General features: G+C 45.0%; 3 protein-coding genes across 6 annotated transcripts; 2 read left to right on the forward strand and 1 right to left on the reverse strand.

Annotated features, from left to right (window-relative positions):
• Nucleotides 1-3,751: 3,751 nt before the first annotated feature.
• LOC119311100 (neuroguidin-A-like) lies at nt 3,752-7,704 on the forward strand. Its single transcript, XM_037586729.1, has 7 exons — nt 3,752-3,994; nt 4,101-4,191; nt 5,610-5,789; nt 5,883-6,074; nt 6,638-6,799; nt 6,880-7,034; nt 7,226-7,704. The coding sequence occupies exons 1-7, from the start codon at nt 3,936-3,938 to the stop codon at nt 7,371-7,373; spliced, it is 987 nt and encodes a 328-aa protein (XP_037442626.1). The 5' UTR covers nt 3,752-3,935; the 3' UTR covers nt 7,374-7,704.
• LOC119311097 (pentatricopeptide repeat-containing protein At3g49170, chloroplastic-like) lies at nt 5,022-13,227 on the reverse strand. Of its 4 annotated transcripts, none has more exons than XR_005150878.1 (2): nt 10,579-13,227; nt 5,022-5,082 (listed from the first exon to the last, which is right to left on the reverse strand). XR_005150878.1 is itself a non-coding variant. In XM_037586727.1 (2 exons), exon 1 carries the CDS (start codon nt 13,162-13,164, stop codon nt 10,663-10,665), a length of 2,502 nt encoding a protein of 833 aa, XP_037442624.1. In that variant the 5' UTR covers nt 13,165-13,227; the 3' UTR covers nt 8,241-8,559; nt 10,638-10,662. The 4 variants fall into 4 exon arrangements, 1 of the variants encoding a protein (XP_037442624.1); XR_005150877.1 differs by lacking the exon at nt 5,022-5,082 and adding an exon at nt 8,241-8,559; XR_005150876.1 differs by lacking the exon at nt 5,022-5,082 and adding an exon at nt 8,241-8,559 and having other exon boundaries at nt 8,758-13,227.
• Nucleotides 13,228-15,291: 2,064 nt separating this feature from the next.
• LOC119311099 (ankyrin repeat domain-containing protein 2A-like) lies at nt 15,292-19,049 on the forward strand. The gene is made up of 8 exons (XM_037586728.1): nt 15,292-15,429; nt 16,191-16,309; nt 16,475-16,684; nt 16,770-16,918; nt 16,994-17,165; nt 17,790-17,882; nt 18,354-18,493; nt 18,582-19,049. The coding sequence occupies exons 1-8, from the start codon at nt 15,420-15,422 to the stop codon at nt 18,679-18,681; spliced, it is 993 nt and encodes a 330-aa protein (XP_037442625.1). The 5' UTR covers nt 15,292-15,419; the 3' UTR covers nt 18,682-19,049.
• The last annotated feature ends 1,932 nt before the right edge of the window (nt 19,050-20,981 follow it).

The following is a 20,981-nucleotide window of genomic DNA, read 5'->3' on the forward strand; positions in this document are numbered from 1 at the left end:
CCCAGTGACAGTAGGGGCAGCAAGACACGTATTATATTGTTGCCATCAAGGATAAAAAGATGGGGTTTATATCATATTGCTTGAGTTTATCCCTCTACATCATGTCATCTTTCTTAATGCGTTATTCCGTTCTTATGAACTTAATACTCTAGATGCATGCTGGATAGCGGTTGATGTGTGGAGTAATAGCAGTAGATGCAGAATCGTTTCGGTCTACTTGACACAGACGTGATGCCTATGTTCATTATCATTGCCTTAGATGTCTTTATAATTATGCGCTTTTCTATCAATTGCTCGGCAGTAATTTGTTCACCCACTGTAATACATGCTATCTCGAGAGAAGCCACTAGTGAAACCTATGGCCCCCGAGTCTCTTTTCTATTATATTACATCTCTTTTCCATTATATCACATCTCTTTAAATCTTGTTTACTATTTTGCAATCTTTACTTTCCAATCTATACAACAAAAATACCAAAAATATTTACTTTACTATCTCTATTAGATCTCACTTTTGTGAGTGACCGTGAAGGGATTGACAACCCTTTTATCACGTTGGTTGCAAGGTTCTTGATTGTTTGTGCAGGTACTAGGTGACTTTTGTGTCGTCTCCTACTGAATTGATACCTTGGTTCTCAAAATTGAGGAAAATACTTACGCTGCTTTGCTGCATCACCCTTTCCTCTTCAAGGGAAAAACCAACACATGCTCAAGAGGTAGCAGCGCACCATCTCCAAACATTACCCAAAAAAACGCATACATAGATGGGCAGTCATTTGCGCCGGTCGACCGGCGCAGGCTTTCGCCGGTCGTATGGGCATCATCCGATTGGAGAACTCACAGCCGTCAGATTAGAATCTCTTCTCCCCACGAGTCATCTCACTTCTTCCCCTTGTAGATCTCGTTCTCTTGTGCGTTGTGCGCCCACACTATCATCCCTCGCCCGCACCACCAGCAGGCACGTCTTCGGCCGCGACCGCTGCATCCTTGACATGCGCGCGGGCGCGGCCCATCGCCTCCTCCATTCGCTCCCGTTCATCTCCTGTTGGAAGCAAGTTCTGTTCTGACGGTTGAAGCTTTTTCCTCTGAGGTTGAAGCTATTTCCCCGGCGGATGAAGCTTTCTCCATCGAGGTTGGAGCTTTTCCCCTAACAGTTGTAGCATCCGTGTGATGTACTATGCCGGTTCTAGCATCCGCCGTCGAGGTCGCAGCTCCCCGTCGCTGCACCACTTGCAGCACGCGCTCACCGCGGTGGTAGCAAAAAACAGTACCGGTCGTAGCAAAAATCATGGTCGCCGTGGTCACCCATGTCACCGCTCATCGCCCCACCGCTCGCCGATTGCAGCAAATTCGGTCACTGGTAGTAGCTTTCCCACTGCCGGATGCAACAAATTTGCAGCCTGATGTCGCCAGCCACACTTCATTGTCTTCCCAGTTATAGAAAATCTGTGAGCCGGTGGTAGCTTTCCTGGTTGCCCGTTGCAGCAAAAATTGTGGCGTTGTCATCCCCAGCCACGCTCGCCGTTGCCTGGCTGTAGCAAAAATCTAGGCCGGTTCCAGCTTCCCCGACGCTGGTTGTAGCTTCTAGCGGTGCCAGTTGCAACAAAAACGAAAAGAGATGTGGCTGAGTATGTCACCGTCGTATAGAGAAACCATGTGCTCAGTCAGTGGTAGCACCGATGGTGGCGGCAGCCATGGCCTTGGAGTGCAGCGGCACTAGAACGGCTGGAGCCATGGCGTCTTGTGCGATGGGGAAGAAGAACAGGAGAAGGCCTGCGTTTCACGAGGAAGAAAGCGAGAGGATGGGGCGTCCATGAATAGATAAGGTAAAAGCTACAGTGTGTGGGTCCTGTCCAGCGCGGGCATGTGAGGCACACGATCTGAAATGATCAGATGTCTTGCACAGGACCGACGCAATACTTGGCCGGCGCGCCGACTCGGAACGTTTTCCTACACAGATGCTCGTACATACACAAGCTCACCCTTGTAAATTCATGCACACTCTATCTCTACTAGCACTTCTGAGAGACTGAGATGCAACATCATCTTAAGATTCATAAAAGTTGTCAGAGACATCTTCATAGCCGATTGGACGCACATCATCAAAAGACTTGAAATAAACCTAAAAAATGCGAGATATCAAGTCTGGAATTTGAACTCGGATGGGCTGGAGATGTCAATGTTCTTCTAATCATTAAACCACATATTGTTTCCCAAACGCTTTTTCATATGTAGAAAGGGGTTGCAAGTGAGGTGCTTTTTTCAAGAGAGCTCCTATACCACCTTAGGGTATCTTCATTGTTGACCCGCATATTTGCTCCGATATTTGTCTGCGGACAAGCGGGACCAGTCTGCGGACACGAATGCGGAAATTGACCATTGAACGATACTCGCATACATTCGACTCTATTTTTTAAAGTTCACACGATCAAATAGCCGCACATATAGTCTAAAATAGTTCAAATGTTCAAATGCAGCAATAGTTCAAATTTCAAAAGGTTCAAATATTACACTCCAACATTGTCATCCCTCTTAACAGCCCATAGATGCTCAATCAGATCTTCCTTCAGTTGCTCGATGCCAAATTTATTGATGCATTTGAACAAACTCTTCAAATGTGGCTAGATTTTGATGGGGAAGTTTAACAGGATCACGGATGTTTGAGTAAATTGCTGAAAATAACCACATTTGCGGCTAGGATACTCTAAAACTACCTCTTTTGCCAAAAATAACAGAAGGCCACCACTTCTTCGGCAAGTGAATAACATATTGCACTAAATGAGCTGTGAACCGCAACTAATAAAAACCTGAAAAGTTGGGCCTACTTGCGGGGCCAGGGGTGTGGATGCGCAGAGACGGACGCTAGTGGCGTTTGAAAATAGGTTCGGGCCCACGCACACACCGACCCACTCCCACTCATTCCATCCCCATGGTAGATCTCGCCATGGCCGCAACTGGAGCTCTCTGCTCCTTGCCGCCGTGGGAGCCTTCCCTCCTGCAGGGCGCCTTTGAGTTGGGGGCGCAGCCGGCGGAGATGCGAGTGGAGCCGAAGGACCCCAGCGGCGCCAACGACCCAAGGGATGGTTCACGGAGCCTCACCCTCTCCCGCCCCAACACGTCGGCGCCGTTCCACCACCGACGCATTTTTGCGTGAAAAACACCTTTTTTTTTCTTTCGCGAGAGGCACAATTTTGCTTCTGTGAGAGGCACTCTTGAAAACAAAAAAAATGTGTATTTTTTTTGCTTTCGCGAGAGGCACGGTTTTGCTTTTGCGAGAGACACGATTTTGCTTTCGCGAGAGACACGTTTTTGCTTCCGCGAGAGGCACGATTTTGCTTTCACGGGAGGCGCGGTTTTGCTTCCGCGAGAGGCACGGCCGTGCCTCTCGGAACGATAAAACATGTTATTTTTCCTTCCGCGTCGTGCCTCTTGGAAACAAATTCTTTTTTTTCATTAGAGGCACGATTTGTTTGCCTGGTTTTTTTGAGAAAAAAAATCGTCAAAACCTATCAATATAGGATCTAATTTTGAATATCTCGACGCAAGGAATCCGACGATGAAATAGGTCGAGATTTAGACGCATGGTTTAAAAGATAAAATATTTTAAATAAATGAATCTAAAAAAATCTCAAGTTGCGACGAATGACACACGTGCAGTGCGGCTGAGAGGCTCTTTTTTGCATCGGCTGGGCCACACAGGACACCAAACGGGCTGGTTTTTGCACGCCCGTTGCGAGCCAGGGAAACAAACGCCGCCCCTAGGGTTTTTCGTGTGCACAACCAAACCCGGCGGCGCCCTCATCCGGCCGTCCCCACTTCCCCCCCGCCATCCGGCGCCCTCCTCCGCAGCGCCCGGCGGCTCGTTTGCTCGCGCGGCCGCCCCTTACCGGCGACACCCCTGGACTTTCCCCGTCTCGGGCAGGCAGAGAAACGGCGATGACGGCCGCCGCCGTCGCCGGAGCGGACGACGAGAGGAAAGCGCAGGCCCTCGTGCGGTAATCCCCCCTCGCTTCCCGCGCGTCCCGTCGTCGTTCCGCAGAATCGCTCGCCCGGAAAAATACCAAGGAGGGTTCACACGAGTTTGGTTTTGTTCATTAACAGGGATGACGCGCCCAAGCTGCTCGCCGCTCTCAAGGAAATGAAGGACGGGCTCGACCTCGTCAGGTCCAAGGTCGAGTCGCTCACCCGCAAGGTACCCCCGCTTTTCCCCTCGCGGGCTCCCCGTCCCACGCTATGATTGTGATGATTATGCCCGAGTTTAGCCGCCGGAATTTGGATGTGATTCTGGTTAAGCTTTTGGGGGGCCATGGAGAAAATGAAGAAAATTCTGTTGAATTTTGTGTGGTCTTGTTTAGGAAGAACCTAAACATGGGCATTTAGTTAATCTCGCTTCCAAACATCAGCCTGCAAACATGGAAGCCTATTAGTAGGCAGGAAGAAGGGGCAACAGGGCTGGAAAAGAAAACTACTCACTCTGATCCATAATACCGTAGTTCAAAACTGCGACACTTATTTTGGATCGGAGGGAGTACTGATTAAACAACACCAGTAGTTAGTCTCTAACTTGCCATAGTTCCCATCATCTTCAAGCCGAAGCACAATATCAATCCAATGAAGCCTAAAAAACATCTTAATCAACACCTCCAATCAATCAAGCCCTGTTGACTGAGAAAACCGGAGAATAGAAGGGAGCGACATAAATACAGAACAGAGGGCATGGTGGCCATCACCAGTTAATGTGAGACCATTTTTAGCCTACTTGTCAATTGACTCACGACCAAACATTCTTTCTGCGACCAAGTGAGGTCTTTCAGCTAGGTACCAGGACAAATAAAGGATAGGGAACAATACATGTACTGGTCAGCAGCTGCTTGCACTGATCCCTTATCCTAGATATTGCATGAATGTCACATTTAGTCAAACAGATAGCCACTCAATCACATTTTGCATTCTTGAAAACCTATAGGAAGTGCCGGCGCACCAGGAATGACTGGTGCCGGCAAAAGAAACACAGAAACATGCCCCCCAAGTGCACACTTTCAATCTCAGTTGTTGGCCTTTGGCAGATTCTGCTGCTTCCGGTCTGAAAATTAGTAACATTCTCAGGTCAGATGAGATCAAAATCTGGCTGTAAACAATCTTTAGTTTAGAAAACCTAGAAAAGGACCAGTCTGGAGAGCTGTATGCACAAACAGAGGTGCAAGGAAGCTACCACCTATTCCAACTGAGACAATATTTATTAGTGTTTCGTTGCCCCAGCTTGCATTTAAGAAGTAGCGGTGATTAATCTTTACTGTTTCTGCTATATTTGCCAAGTTAAGAGATTTGTTTCAATATTTACGCATGAGCCACTTTTAGAAGTTTCTGGAAACTGCTTGATTTTATCTCTAATAGCCCAGACTTCAGGAACCACATCCACCCCATCACTGTGTATGGCTGCATCTCTTGGAGCCCTTAGAGCCACATAATCACTGATCTGTTCTCTGTACTATTTATTTGACAAGCAAATCAATCAAGTCAACTTTGACATGTCTTCCGTCCATTCCTAATGTTAGCTTTTGGGTGGGTGGCAAAAACTGATAATTCTGTTCAATTTTCTGTGTGGTGTAGGTTAGGAAAAACCAGCTGCCGACAGACGATGGCATTGGGTACCTGGAGGCCAAGCACCACCTGCTGCTGAGTTACTGCCAGGACCTCGTCTACTACCTGCTACGCAAGGCCAAGGGACTGTCCGTCGATGGCCACCCCGTCGTGCGTAGCCTTGTCGAGATCAGGCTGTTTCTTGAGAAGGTCTGTGTTCCCTTAAGTGTTGATTGTTAAGCTGCCAGTCTCCATTTATGCAGCTGTCTAATAGTAGATGGTGTTATGTTTTCTGTGTGCTAGATTCGCCCAATAGACAAAAAGATGGAGTACCAGATCCAGAAGCTCACCAATGCTGCAGATGGTGCGGCTGCCCAGGATAAGGTGCCAGACGCTGAGGTCAATGTCAAGGGCAGGCAACAAGGCGAGGACGACCTGTTGGGGTACCGGCCAAACCCGGATATGATGGATCCCAAAATTGTTTCTGAAGGACAGGTGAAATTCTCACTAACTGATGTTTTCCCTTATAGTATGTGTTAAGGTGATAATGTTTGACTGTTCGTCACTCTGTTCACGCTGACACACACACACACACACACCAATCAGTTAACATCAAAATTTGTGCATTGAATTTAGCAGCTTCATTAGCCCAAACATATCAATAAATCTTATGTATATTTTTATGACATCAAATCTATCCATCCTTGCCGAGCTGTTTTCTGTACATAATATAGTTGTCAGTTGGATATGAAATCGATATTTCCAGTGCAGTGTCTTGCAGAAATTAAGTTGCTACCTAACAACTTCTGATGAATTTGAGATTACACTCTAACTTAGTTTATGTGCCTGATTTTAAGTGAACTGTATCATATTTTATTTTGTTGCTTTTGTGGATACTGCTACCCGTTGCTTAAATGCTGCCTTATTCTAACTGCACTATTCCTGTTAATGACGTGAATATAGGTCACTCTGTTTTATATCAGTAATGATGATTTCATGACTAGACTTCAGTTTACACAGATTTGTTGTGTCTGATGTGTGTAGCTGTTTGACTTCAGGGCAAAGATGGTATCTACGTTCCTCCGAGAATTGGGCCAGCTGCCATGGATGATAGTCATAGTAAAGACGCTGTAAGGAAAGAGAAAAGATTATTGCGTATGGCAACAGAGAATCCTTACTTCAAGGAGATGATTGATGATGCTGCTGATAGACCTGAAGAGGTTTGTATGTTGTGTCTTTTTGTTTAGTTGGCTACGCTAAGCTACATCGAGGTAACTAAGTTCTCTGCGCAATCTTGCAGTGGAAGGAAACAGCGGGTGACGAAAGCAAAGAATTTATGGCCTACATGCGGCAGAGAGAGAAGCAAGAGAAGGCGGAAGAGGAGCTGTTCACCCGAGCTCCCGTAACGAAACGTGAAAAGTACATGGAGAAGCAGATGAAAAAGCAGCTTCATGGGTATGTTGTTCCATCGTTCTACAGAGTTTTATGGATTTTCTCTTGTGGTGCAGGCTTCCCCCTTATAATGTGAACTCACCAGCCACATGAGTACATGAAGATAGGCTTTGGCCGCATTTAGCTGAGCTTGCCCTTTTAAGATCTTTTGCTTTTCCTAACCAACTTATGAACTGGCATGTTTCTGTGTACAGGTTACAAGGCCTGACCGACGGATTCGACCTCGGGATGAACACGCTGCTCGATGGCGAGAAGGAAGACGATGATGGTTCCAGTGAGCCGCGTAGACAGAGTGCGGGGCGGAGAAAACACCAGAAAGGCGGCAAGAGGAAGCGGCATTAATTCAGACCTGACAATGATAGTCCTCTGAAATTTACCGTTTTCTCAATCCAAACAAGAGATTTTGATACCGCTAGAAACGGAACCAATTGTGCACCATAGGAACAGAGATGACTTTTGCCTTAGAAGCAGCAGTTTTGTCCTTGAGACGATTGCCGCTTGTTTATCCTCAGCTGTTTGCCTGTGTTTTCCGGTTCCTACAACTTTGAATCTGTTGTGTGTATGAATAGATGTTATGTTGAGTATGATCAGAGAACTTTGAAAGTGCACGGTGGTTGCTGATTCCAACATCGATCTCCATGTAAAATTAATCAGACCTTAATCCTGGTAATTATTGCTAAAATCCACCATCTGTTGGATGTTCCATTTTTTATATTATTGTCTTAGATATAAAATGGTGATGATTTGTTGGTTTGTTATATGTCCCATCCTGTGCGACAAGTGTTGTACATGAGGATTGTATGAATATTTGTCATGAGTGGCCTCAATCCTCAGATGTGCAGACTATTTTGTCTCAAGAGTTCATTACTCCCTCCCACTCATATTACTTGTCTTGATTTTTCTAGATACGGATGTATGCCTATAAGAGACTTATGGCAAAAAAGATTTTGGACAGAATATCCATATTACTCGTCTTAGATTTATCTAAATACGGACATATAAGCATATGAGACTTATGGCAAAGAAGATTTTGGACAGGTCAAAAGAGCGTCCCACATCCTGCCGCATTTACTCACATAATTAAGTGGGGTGCTCACGTAATTTATGTGGTATTGTGTGGGCTGCCACATAACCACAAAATCTACAGACCACATGAAAGTGAAATAACAGGTTGTAGCACAGCGCAAAATTTAAACAGTACAAATATACTCCACATAACACATACTCCATTACAGGCAATCTGGTCAACCATTACACAATTTGAGCAACACATACTCAATTACTCCCTCTGTTCCGAATTACTTGTCTTAGATTTGTCTAGATACGGAGGTATCTAGCACTAAAATAAGTCTAGATACATCCGTATCTAGACAAATCCAAGACAAGTAATTTGGAACGGAGGGAGTACATAATTTCATGTCTTCAAGATGTTCCAAGCATCAATCTGGGCCCTTTCTTCAAGAAGCAGTGGATATTTCCTGCCTAGATTGAACAGTCAGAAGGTCCATCGGCTGATGTTTGAAGCTCCCTAAACAAAGTAAATTTGCAGCAGGTTATGCAAGAACTGAACTGAACTACTAAATTTGCAACTGCCAAGCACTGAAGATGGCTGCTATATAGGTTAATGCCAGATAACAGCAGAGCGACATCTTAACAATGACAAAGCCAAGGGACATGCTGCCACTGCCAGGAGGAAGGGAACAATGAAAGTTGGATAGGTTGAAACCTGGAAGAAACGCCAGAACTGAAGAACTGATCGCCCTTTCTTTGATTTGTAGATTAATTCTTCTCTTTATATCCGGTGGCAAGGCATGAGTACATGGTGACGTGGCATGCTACTTTTTGAATCCTTCCATAAAAACTTCGTTACTTTGAACACTGCCAAATCTGGAGTATGGATGTTAATATTGCATTTTCTAAAGCGTAGCGGATAGAGGTGGTGCTGACAGGGCTTCCCCCACTACGAAATATATATTCAAAAGGTTGATGCGGGTTACAACAATATCATCTTTTAGTACTTATTTATCATCGGTATTAAGGGTAAGACTCCAAATGCGTAACCTTTTGTTCCCTACAAGATAAGAACACATCAGAGATTCATTAGAGTTGAAGAGGACAACATCCAGGGCTACCATAATTGTAGCGAGGCAACCAGGAACTAGCCATGAGTAGGGAGGTGTGAAAAACATTGATGTTTGTCCTGCTTTCGACAAACACTTATATTCAGTGCTATATTTTCCCGTAACAACGCACGGGCATTCAACTAGTATCTTTGTAAGTCTAAATCTGGAGGATACACCACTGTCAGATGAAACTATACCTCCCTTGGCTGGCATCCTCTAGAGCCGTAAAATATCTGTACCTAAAAAGTGATTTATTGTCTGACCCTGCATTGCATGTCCCATGTTCCGACTCAAATTTGACACATCTTGTGTTTTGTTGGGTTTGTGCCCCCTGCCCAGCTACATGTGTTGGGTTTAAGTGGCTGCTGGATCTTAACAGGAGATGCCATCTCAATTCAACATTTTGTAGGCATCACCTGGTGACAGAGGTGAGACATGAACTAATGCAGGAACTTCAACCAAATCGTGGTGGTACTTCACAAGTCTAGGATACTTCCATGGGCAAAAACAAAAGCTGTTAATGGCTTGTCTGACTGAATTGATGGAGATCCAAGACTCCAGTGTTACACGGTGTGCGGCTTCCACCAGAACTGAGAAGGATGGAATGAGACAAGTTCTGATTTAGTACTTTTCTCGTGCACTTCAGTCTGGGCATTTTATTAAATAGTGCAGCTATTTTGACTCTCTCACTGCATACTGCAAACTGTCTGACAGTTGTGATATGAAGAATTAGCTTGTACAGTACTCCCTCCGTCCGGAATTACTTGTCATCAAAATAAATAAAAGGGGATGTATCTAGACGTATTTTAGTTATAGATACATCCTTTTTTACCCATTTTGATGACAAGTATTTTCGGACGGAGGGAGTATGATCCATATACTCTTGTGATACTGAAGTATGTATTCAGTCAGCTTGTCTGTTTTAACAGAAGGCTTTTGTATTATGTTGTCAGATGCGACCATGGGTTCAAACGGTTGATGCTTCCGGATCTAGAATGAATTTTTGTCTTCACCATGTGTATGTATTTGTCATTTTGATCACCCTCAACCTTATGAGCAGCACATGGTAACCCAAGGAGAGTCCATGAAGTGCAGCATTTTCCATGTAAACATTGTTCCTGGATGTGGACTAAATGGATCATTTTGTTCCTTCCTGGGTGGAAAACAACTAAGTTCATTCCCCCTACTGGGAATTAAATGGATGTATTTATTCTTCTAACCAGCTATCAGCTAAGGACTTCCGGAAGTAATCCAAGTATACCCAAAAAGATAAGAAACATGCTGCTAGTCAAGTTTGTATTGTTCATATGACTTTACATACTCTATAACTTTATGATAGACTAACTATACAGAAACAACATCTAATCCTTTGCAAAATCAATGGTTTAGAAAAGCTAAAAAAATGAACATCAGTTAGTATTTACCAGCAAAAAGGCCATGCTGAGCAAGAAACCTCTAGAGTTTCTTAATCAAAAAACCAAACCTGCTCATCAATCGCCATTCACAGCTCACCAGTACTCTCCGCATGAGCATTTTCCATCTTTCATCCTATGGAACCTGTTGCTATCTCTCAATATTACCTCCCTTCCAGTGGATTTAGAGATATACTTGATTGCAGAATGGCAATCTGCGCACACACGGAGATTCTTAAAGATCCTTATTGGTTTTGTTGGCGACGTAGTAATCAAACCAAATGCCACAGCAATCTTCTCGCTGTGCTGGAGCAGACACTCCTCCTTGAGCTCATCCGACATGTCATGGAGCACGATGCTTGTGTCTGGTACGTAGCCAATGTCTTTAATTTCTCTGATCAACGCAGCCAACTTTGCATAGATCTCTTGTGCTTGCGGATGGCCGGTGTCACCAGCTCTGAACTCGTGAATGGTGTTTCCAACATGCATCCAACTCAAGCCAGTTTCTTTACTCAAGTTCTTGTGTCTCATCAGACTCCTTATTCTTGCAACTTCGTCCCATAGACCACCGCGGGCATACAAGTTTGAGAGAAGGACATATGGAGCTGGATCTCGCGGCTCGAGATCTATGACATGATTGGCTGCAATTTTACCAATCTCAATATTATCGTAAGTCCTACAAGCACCGAGGAGAGTCTTCCAAATCAATGCATCCGCTTTACAGGGCATTTCATTAATGAACTCCAGGGCTTCTTGAACAAGACCTGATCGTGCAAGAAGATCCACCATGCAAGCATAATGTTCCATCCTCGGTACGAGTCCGTGATCCTTCTGCATTGATCTGAAGTATTCCTTTCCTTCTTTCACTAGACCGACATGGCTACAGGCAGATAACACAGCAATGTATGTGACATCATTTGGTTTGACACCGGATAAGATCATGTCATGAAACAATGACAACGCTCGTTCCGCGTGCCCATGCTTGGCTAAGCCACTGATTACTGAAGTCCATGAAATCACATTATGGTCGGCCATTTCATCAAATGCTCGACAAGCATCATCCAAATATCCACACCTCGAATACATGGAAACAAGGGAATTGCTTATACCTTGATCAGACTCAAAGCCTGCTTTGATTGAAAACGCATGCAGTTGCTGACCCTTGGTTGGCAACCCTACAGTGGTAGCAGCACTAAGCAGACTAGCAAATGTGAAGGTGCTGACTCCGACACCCATGCTCTCAATCTGAGAACTCCAAGAGGCATTGCTGCTCTCAGTTCCACCAATATCAGAACTGGTGGAAAGTATGTTACTTTCATAAAGCTGGTCGAACGCCTTTCTAGCCTCCTCCATGCAACCAGATTCAGCATACATGCTGACCAGAGCATTCCCAACAACGTTTACATTCCCTATGCCGGTCTTCATGACACGGGCATGAATCTGCCTGCCTGAATCTTGATCAGAAAGGTTTGCACATGCCTTAAGAAGACTAGAATATGTGATGTGGTTTGGTTCGATGCTCTCATTTAACATTTCGCAGAGGAGTTCTATTGCATTGTTTTCCTGTGCTCCACATTGCACATATCCTGATATCAGTGCTGTCCATGACATGACGTTATGTGTGGGCATTCGTTTGAAGACTTTCCTTGCACATTCCATGGACTGTTCCATTTGCAATTTTGCGTACATGTCCACAAGTCCACAGCTCACACAAGTATCAGAAACCAGCCCCAGCCGTAGTACTAGAGAATGCAGTTGCTGCCCGAATCCGACTGATCCCTGCTCTGCGCATGCCGAAATCATGCTGCTCATGGTGTATCCGTCGGGCTCAAAACCATCTTCTAGCATGCCAAGAAATAATTCAACCGCCTCGCCTGCACACCCGCCTTGCACATACCGTGTAATCATCAGCGTCCAGACGACCGCTGTCCTCTCAACCAACCCATCAAACACCTTCCGTGCTGCTACCAGGTCTCCGTTCCTGGCGAACATATCAATCAAGGCGCAGCCCACCGACACGTCGGTGCCCCAGAACCCCGTCTTGAGCACAAACCCAAGGACCGCGGTGCCAGACAGGCGAAAGAGCTCCCCCGGAAAGCAGGCACGAGCGGCTGCGCAGAGCGTGAACGCGTTGGGCCGGAGCCCCGACTCGAGCATCTCGCCGAGGAGGAGCAGGGCCTCCTGCTCCGCGCCGTTTCGCGCGAGGCAGAAGGCCATTGCCGTCCAGGACACGAGGTCCCGCAGGCCGCGCATTCCGTCGAACACCCTGCGCGCGGCGCTCACGTGGCCGCACTTTGAGTACATGGTGAGGAGCGAGTTGGCGACCAGGGCGTCGGTGTCGAGGATCTCGGCGCCGAGGAGGCGGCGGTGGAGCGCGCGGCCGAGGCGGAGGTCGCCGGCGCGCGCGGCGGCGGCGAGGAGCGACGCCGCGGCGGAGGCGGAGGGGTTTTCGGACGAGAGCGCCTGCAGGTTTGGCATACGTGGGTTGAAGTGGCGATGAGGGGTCTGGATTGGAGGTGGCGACGGTGGGAGCCCGGGGGGAAGGGCGGCGAGGGTTGAAGCCATGGCAGCACCGGCGGGAAGGGAGGGAGAGGGCATCGGCGTTGATGCCGGCCGTTGGGCAACTGACAGCCGTCCCGCTCTCGGATAAGCTCAGAAATGGACTGCGGCGTCGCGTTTTTTTTTCTTTTATTTTAAGGTCCCAAAGGACCCCGAAACTTTAGATAAGAGTAGCCCCCAGTGTTGCAAAAATGCTGAAATTGTCGACATAATTCAGCCTTTAAACGAAAATAATATTGGCCTAAAATACTGAAATTGTTCACCCAGTGTTGTTTACTTATTTTCTTCACTCCACAGCACAACCCTTTTGTTTATGCCAACCAAGAGATTTTTATTTATTTTTTGTTTCGCAGCCCACAATCCCTTTTATTTATACTGCAACATAGCCTCTTTTTATTTATGCCAATGGGAAGACATTTGTTTACTTTTTGTTTCGTGGACCAAAATCCCTTCTATTTATATCATCGGGTTTTTTCGTTTCGCATACTACAATCCCAACGCCAACCAGGATTTTTCGTTTCGCAATCCACAATTCCCATTATTTATGTCAACTGAGATTTTTCATTTCGCAGTCCACAATTCCCTTTATTTATGCGGACCAGGATTTTTCATTTCGCAACCCACAATCCCCTTTGTTTATATTTTTTCCCAATCCACAATTTTATTTAGTTATTATGCCAATTGGATGATTTATTTCTTTCCTACCCACAACTCACCCTCCATTAGTTGTTTCTCAGACTTGTTAATTCTCATACTCACGAGCATATATAAATTGGTGAAATTAGGTGTAAAGAAGTTTGGTGGGACTTGTAACCTGTTAACAAACTTGTTTTATGAGCATGAGTGGAATCTATGCAACTTGGCCCAAAAACATCAACGTCGCAGACTCGCAGTGAGGCCCAATAACATCTCCGACTCGCGCTCAATTACAATATAACATACTGCGGGTTGGTTTCCCACAAATATCAGGAGATTTCTGCAAAAGTACATGTCTGACCAAGAATATCACTTCCCTTTATTAGTAGGTGCAGATTCAATATAGTACAATCAGAAACAACATGGCACACAACAAGTATGAAATTACAATGCAGCCTTGGAATATGTAGAAAGGACCCCAAATATTTGAATCAGAACACAATCAGGTCCAAAGGTGTGATGGTTTGTGGCCTTTGGAGATTGATAATTTGGTTTGTACGATTTTTTGCGAATTTATATAGGTATTTATTTTTTCAAATATGCCATAAGGGCTGCAACGCTTGCATGCACACGTGCGCGCAGGGAGGCTAAGTCATTCGTCATGCAAGACGTCTTCGGTACTCCAATTGCTCCCTTCATCATCTGTGTGCTGCAGCACCACACTCTCGGAGGGGGATCCCATTAAAAACCACATTGCCCTGATGCATGGCTTCTTGCTACAAGATTTTTTTTCTAAGTGCATCGCATTTGTTTTATAGAAATGGATTATTTAGGATTGTGTCCATGTCAACCTAATTCTAAAATTCATAGCATTATATATGACCTCATGGAAAAAATTCTAAGGCTAAGATGAAAAGGGTATCACAATTCTTTACTTTCCTAAGAACAGAGCATAATTATGCATCACACGATTGCACTACTCTTCAATGTCACCTATCAGAAAAGTACACACATTTTGACAAAACAAAATGACAAGAACTGAACATACTTATGCATCACCCGATTACACTATTCTCAACTGTCACCTATCAGGCTATCAACATAGTGACGTGAGAGGGAAGGCACATGTGATCGTGGGCCGTCGGGAACGCCGGAGTGAATGGTTCAGAGTGGCAGCTTGAACATCTCATCACCTCTCGCCGCGATGAGCTTTCTACAGATCCACCCAATGTGGCCATTGTCTCTGTTAACTTCACAAAATGGCATGGGTTTATCTGCAAAAACGACGGCGACAAGCAAATCAACCAGCGCGGCACCACTTTTCGCTTCTTGATTGACTTTGGATCAAACTGTCACATTCCATGCAAGTTGTTGGGTGGCGGGACGGAGTTTTGCTAGTACCTCGAGTAAATCATCACATTCTCTGCAAGTTTCTGGGCCTGCGGTGCCTTTACCTCAAATAATTTCTTGTTGGAGGGGAAAAGCATAAAAATACGTCTACTTGCTCTCCGCCTTTTCCCGATCAGCAACCTCCCCTCCCCTCATCAAGGGTTTTCCTCCTCTCCTCTCCTCTCATAGCCTTCGCCGCTTCACCGCTGCTGCCTTCCCTCCCTCGCAAGCCTCCTCCGCGTCGCCGCCGCCCGCCCGCCCGATCCGCCATGGCTTCCGGTAAGTACCTCCCAACGCCCCTCCCCGCCGTTCACGCGGTCTTCGCTCGATTTCCCCGTGCTCTTCCTTCCCGCGCCGTTCCATGACCCCTCTTCGCCGGCTAGCGGCCAGCCGCTAGATCCGCGGCAGGGGCCGTGGTTTTCGGGGTTCTGGTTGCCGCGGCGCGGGAACCGGAGCGTGCCGTGCGCGCGGCTTAGATCGATTTCGGGGGATGCGGCATGTGGCCGAGGGGAACTACCTACCAGTAGCACCTAGCGTGGTCCGTGGAGTGGCGGGTTCGGAGTTCATTGTGTCGCAGGGCAAGGGCAGTTATGGTTTTGTAGGTTTTGGGTCGATTCTGTGAGAACGACATGGCGACGAGGGCCGTTGTTCTGTACTTCGACGGCAGCAGGACTCTTCGTTTGTTGATTGAAATGCCTAGCTAGATGTGCGCTTCTACTTTGCTGCTCTTTCTGTTGCTGTGCAATGATGAACAGGACATGTCTAGGTGCAAATCATGAAACCATTTCCTGCTGGTATAGGATGTAGCTTGGCTGCCTAGGGGTTTGCTTTCTTAAGATAGTTGTTATAATTGTAATTTTGTTGAGCATGAAATCGTTCATTTCGCTGCCGGTTAAGATACTTAAATAGCGCTTGTAACTTGATTTGTGTCATTAAGACAGAAAGGCAAGCAATGGTAGTTTGGCCTTTTATTATTATTTCTAATGCATAATTTGATAGCCTCTAATGTGCTCCCTTTCCATCTGCCGATTACATTTCAGACCCGAACAAAGATTCCAAATCGGAGGGGCTGTCTGAGGCAAAAAAGGGGGCTTCCCCGACAGCTGGTGCAGGCCTTCCCAGTCCTTTTGATTTTTCCAACATGAGCAGCTTGCTTAATGTATGTTTTCTCCTTGTGCCCTTAATATATCTTTATAAGTATGGAGTTGAAATGCTTTTTGGCCTCTGCTGTGCTGGATTCATGAGACATACCCTCTTTTGTGCATTTAAGCAGTTCTACTTTGTTTTTCTTGTATATATCTAACTTTCTTGTTGTCACCTGAAGGATCCATCTATAAGGGAGATGGCTGAGCAAATCGCCAGCGACCCTGTATTCAACCAGATGGCTGAGCAGCTTCAGAAAAGTGCGCAGGGTGCAGGGGAACAGGGTGTTCCAAATTTGGATCCTCAAGCATACATGGAAACCATGACACAAGTTATGCAGAATCCTCAGTTTATGTCAATGGCGGAGCGTCTTGGGAATACTCTTATGCAGGTATCACATTTTATTTCCTCGCTTGTCACCCAAATTTTATGCTCAATGCATTTTTTCTTCTCAAGTGTTCTCCTATGTATGGCAGGATCCTGCAATGTCCAGTATGCTTGAGAACTTGACTAGTCCAGCTCACAAAGAGCAGCTTGAAGAGCGAATGGCCCGTATCAAGGATGATCCGTCTTTGAAGCCAATTCTTGATGAGATAGAGCGTGGTGGTCCATCTGCAATGGTGAAGTAGGTATTGCGTGCGAGTATGGATACCTGATTACAGCTTAAAGATGCTGAGATATTCTTCTTTACTTCATCTAGGTACTGGAATGACCCTGAGATTCTTCAAAAGATTGGCCAGGCTATGTCATTGAACTTCCCAGTAGATGCTGCTACTTCCACTGTACTATCTGGACCTCAAGAAACTGATGAAGAAGGCGAGGATGATGATGAGTCCATTGTCCATAACACCGCCAGTGTCGGTGATGCAGAGGTAATTGCGTCAAAGAATATTGATAGGCCTTGCCTTCTAATTCTTTTCTGCTGCTAGTTGATTTACCAATTTTGTTGGTATTTATCGATGTCAGTATCTTCATAAGGATGCTCTGTGCTACTTAGTGGTTAACATTTAGTGTTTACCATATTTGTCACTATGCTACCATTTTTTGGTCAAGGCAAGGCATGTATCTCCAACTAGGCACACAACTTTTATTTGTGTGACTAAGAAATGCTCCCCCTCCCTTGATGGTTTTACATCATGCTCAGGCTTCTTTGGTTTATAGCCTACAGGCACCGTGCTTATAAAATGAGTCATCTAATCTGTTTATTTAACGGCAACTCACAAATTATCCTGTAATTTATGTGGATCCTGAAAATGGGTCCATTCTCAGATGATTGCTGTTCTCTGTGGTAGAACTATCTAAGCTTGAACATGGTCATTTCTCACAGGATACCATAGCTTTGTTTTCTTTCTAAATGGGAATTCCACTGAACTTTTCACTAAATGTGGTTTGACTTCTAGCATCAATCTTTTATTTGGGCCTTGAGGAAATCTCTATGAAATTGTTGTACTTATTTACTATTAAGTGCTGCATTGACAAGCTGAATACGACAACAGGGTCTGAAGAAAGCATTAGATGGTGGAGCAAACAAGGATGAAGAAGATTTGGAGGGAAGAAGGGCCTTGCATTTTGCATGTGGATACGGCGAGGTGCGTGATATGCTGAACTTTTGTCAACTTAAATCAGTGATCCAACATTCAGACCATTATGAGTATCCCCTTATACTGTAGCAGATTTCCACATTTGGCCTTTCCTGTTATGTCACTTGTAAGTTTCAAATTCCATGAGTTGATAAAAGGACCTGGTTCAGTTGACTTCTTTCTAGTCATGGTATATCTCATTGCTGCCAATTTGAGCAATATACTTTGTGATAATTGTTAATTTTTTGCAGATATTGATTACAAGATCTTTATTAACATTTCCTAGTCCTTAGTTGTTGAATTGTAACTTGGAATTACAGAACTTATATACTACTACGAGTTCTCACTTCAAGGCCATCTGTGTTGTATGATTATTTGTAGTATATGTTAGACATCTTGTTTAGTGTGCCCCACATATATTGTATAAAAAAATGTTGATTATCAGCAATTGATTGGATCAACTTGTGTTTTTTTTGTCAGTTGAAGTGTGCAGAAATCCTTCTGGAGGCAGGCGCTGCAGTTGACGCACTGGATAAGAACAAGAACACCCCGCTGCACTATGCCGCTGGATACGGTCGGAAGGAATGCGTGGATCTTCTCTTGAAGCACGGCGCTGCTGTGTAAGTGAAACCATATCTTCTCTCTCTAATTAACCAGCATGAACTGCCGACCGCTCGCTCACATTCAACTGTTTCTAAACGACCGCAGCACGCTCCAAAATCTGGATGGGAAGACCCCCATCGAGGTGGCCAAGCTCAACAGCCAGGGCGAGGTGGTGAAGCTGCTTGAGCAGGACGTGTTCCTATGAAGCAAAACCCTCAGACCCGCCGCCCATCGATCCTAAAACTCTCCCTTTGGTTCCGGACTCTCGGCGGTGTCATATCCTGGCATGGTGTTGGTTGCTTTCCCTCGGTTTACTTAGTTGGTAGCTCTCGCATGTAACCTGTGTGGCCTTGCGGTGCTACTTAACAAGAGTCCATCTTCTCCGTTGGTTTGATCCTGCTGTGCAACCCTGTTCTTGGTCCATCTCCATGCACGGGGGATATGGGTTCGCTGTGGGAGATGTCAGGGGTGATGATGATTGCGTATATACCCCTTTCGTGAATATTTCTTGGTGTTGAAAATGATACGTGAGGTGCAAATTTTGTTTAATCTGTTGTTTAGGCTTTCTGCTTCCGTTCTCTTCATCTTCAGAAAATCTTTGTGAGTCTTGTAGCGCGAACTCGTTTAAGACTGATTTTGAAGTCGGTTGGAAAAAGGCACGAGGGCGAAACCAGCCCACAAGTGTGTTAGGCCGAAGTCAGAATGGAGTCGTATATTAGTAGAGGGTTGGGCTTTGAAGTAGTCGACGTCATGCTGGACTAGGGTGAATATCAGGTTGCAATTGATATTTTGTCGTTGGGGGTCCATAATCAAGATCTTTTAATTTTGGCTATGACTAGACAGCCGCGTCGCATGGTTGCCCCTCTCGCTCTCTCTCTCCCCTGCCACAACTGTTGGATGATGCATCTTCCTAGGGTGAATATCAGGTGATGCCATGACTTGTATGCTCCCATGATACTAATTGAGGTAATATCACTGAAAGTCATAAAACTTGCGCTCAATATTTAGTTTGGTGCTAAAACTTTAAAAATACGGATTTGTGGTCACATAACTTGTCCCCGCATGCATATATGGTGCTTCCTCTCGTATCCAGTCACATGGCCTGTCCGCATGGCGTGCCAGCCTGGTGGAGGCCCACTTGTCAGTGGTTGGGAATGCACAAGGCACCAGGTGACCATAGCACACTGGATTTTTTTATAGAGAACTCCCTCAAAATTTATTTAATTGCGCACAAAGCCTTCAAATATAATGAAAAAAGATGGCACACATGTGGTTCAAACACGGGACCTGTTAATAAAATAGTCTGCCATACATCATTCCATCAGTGCCGATTGACGTTCAACACGATCAACGAAAATTTGTTTAATCACAAACAGAAGCACCAACACGAAGTGAGTGACGGAAAAGGGTGGCCCAATAGATTCGATCTCTCAACCTCAAGCGTGCAGGACACACTGGAGCTAAACGCTACACTAAGTACCAACCAATGTCTATAAAGACAGAAGCCGGATTTTATATATTGTCCACGACCACTACTCGTATTAAGGTTCTTTTTCCCTCAGACCGAATTTTCGACAACTGACCAGTCCCCAGAAAATTTGGCGGTCCCCGGAAAAAATGTTATCGCCCAAAATTTTGAATTTAAACGACAAAAACTATGTCAAATATAATAACTTTTGTGTGCATACAATATCATAATGACACAGTTAGCTTAGTGGCAGGGGCCGCGATTCTATTCCTTATATTGTGAAATATATTTTTCTTTATTCATGCTCATTTATAAAAATGGTCTCGAACTGTAACAATGAATTGAACATGCAAACTTCTATATAAGAGAGGAGTTGAGCTGACCACTGTAACAAGCGTCACTTTTTTTGCTAAATTAAATATATTTAGACGATAAAAAGATTTGAATTCAAAATTCATTTCAAAATTTTGGTAGATAAAAACTGGAATTGCCAAGATATTTCGAAACCCGGATTTTTCCGACCCCTCTCGAAAAAAAGGAATAAAAAATTCTCGCTCATGACAAAGTTTTGTACAGTATGGATTAAACATTATACATTTTGAAACAGTTTTCTTAATTGTTTTTTTGTGAAAAAAGGCGAGATTTTCCTGTATCCAGTTTTTACTAGCCGAATCTGGGAAAAAACGGAATCTAGGAAGAACTGCGTCTAATATAAAATCAGGTTTACCTCTTTACAGGAAGGAATATGTTGTTGGTGTAGTGCTTTGCTTGTGCATGGATGTACCCGAGGTGTATGGAGTTAAAATCCCTGCGCGTGTACTTTTTATTTTCATTTTTCACACCACCTCATGCTGACAAGTGGGACACACAGAGGGGATTATGCTCAATTAAATTAATTAAATACAGACCAAGGGTGCTTCTGCAAAGAAAAAACGCGGCGAGCTGTTTCGGTGACTAACAGTGGGCCATAGCCATGTTGGGGAGCCACGTAAGCGCGGGATACGTCTGAATATGACCAAAGTGACCGTATTTGCACA

Source organism: Triticum dicoccoides, chromosome 5B, assembly GCF_002162155.2.
Source record: "Triticum dicoccoides isolate Atlit2015 ecotype Zavitan chromosome 5B, WEW_v2.0, whole genome shotgun sequence".
Classification (NCBI taxonomy): Eukaryota; Viridiplantae; Streptophyta; class Magnoliopsida; order Poales; family Poaceae; genus Triticum; species Triticum dicoccoides.

Coding starts and splice junctions, on each gene's coding strand:
- LOC119311100 (XM_037586729.1), top strand. CDS start 3,936: ATGACGGCCGCCGCCGTCGCCGGAGCGGACGACGAGAGGAAAGCGCAG. Junction 3,995..4,100: donor AAAGCGCAGGCCCTCGTGCG/GTAATCCCCCCT, acceptor GTTCATTAACAG/GGATGACGCGCCCAAGCTGC. Junction 5,790..5,882: donor TCAGGCTGTTTCTTGAGAAG/GTCTGTGTTCCC, acceptor TCTGTGTGCTAG/ATTCGCCCAATAGACAAAAA.
- LOC119311097 (XM_037586727.1), bottom strand. CDS start 13,164: ATGCCCTCTCCCTCCCTTCCCGCCGGTGCTGCCATGGCTTCAACCCTC.
- LOC119311099 (XM_037586728.1), top strand. Junction 16,310..16,474: donor ACATGAGCAGCTTGCTTAAT/GTATGTTTTCTC, acceptor TGTCACCTGAAG/GATCCATCTATAAGGGAGAT. Junction 17,166..17,789: donor CCAGTGTCGGTGATGCAGAG/GTAATTGCGTCA, acceptor ATACGACAACAG/GGTCTGAAGAAAGCATTAGA.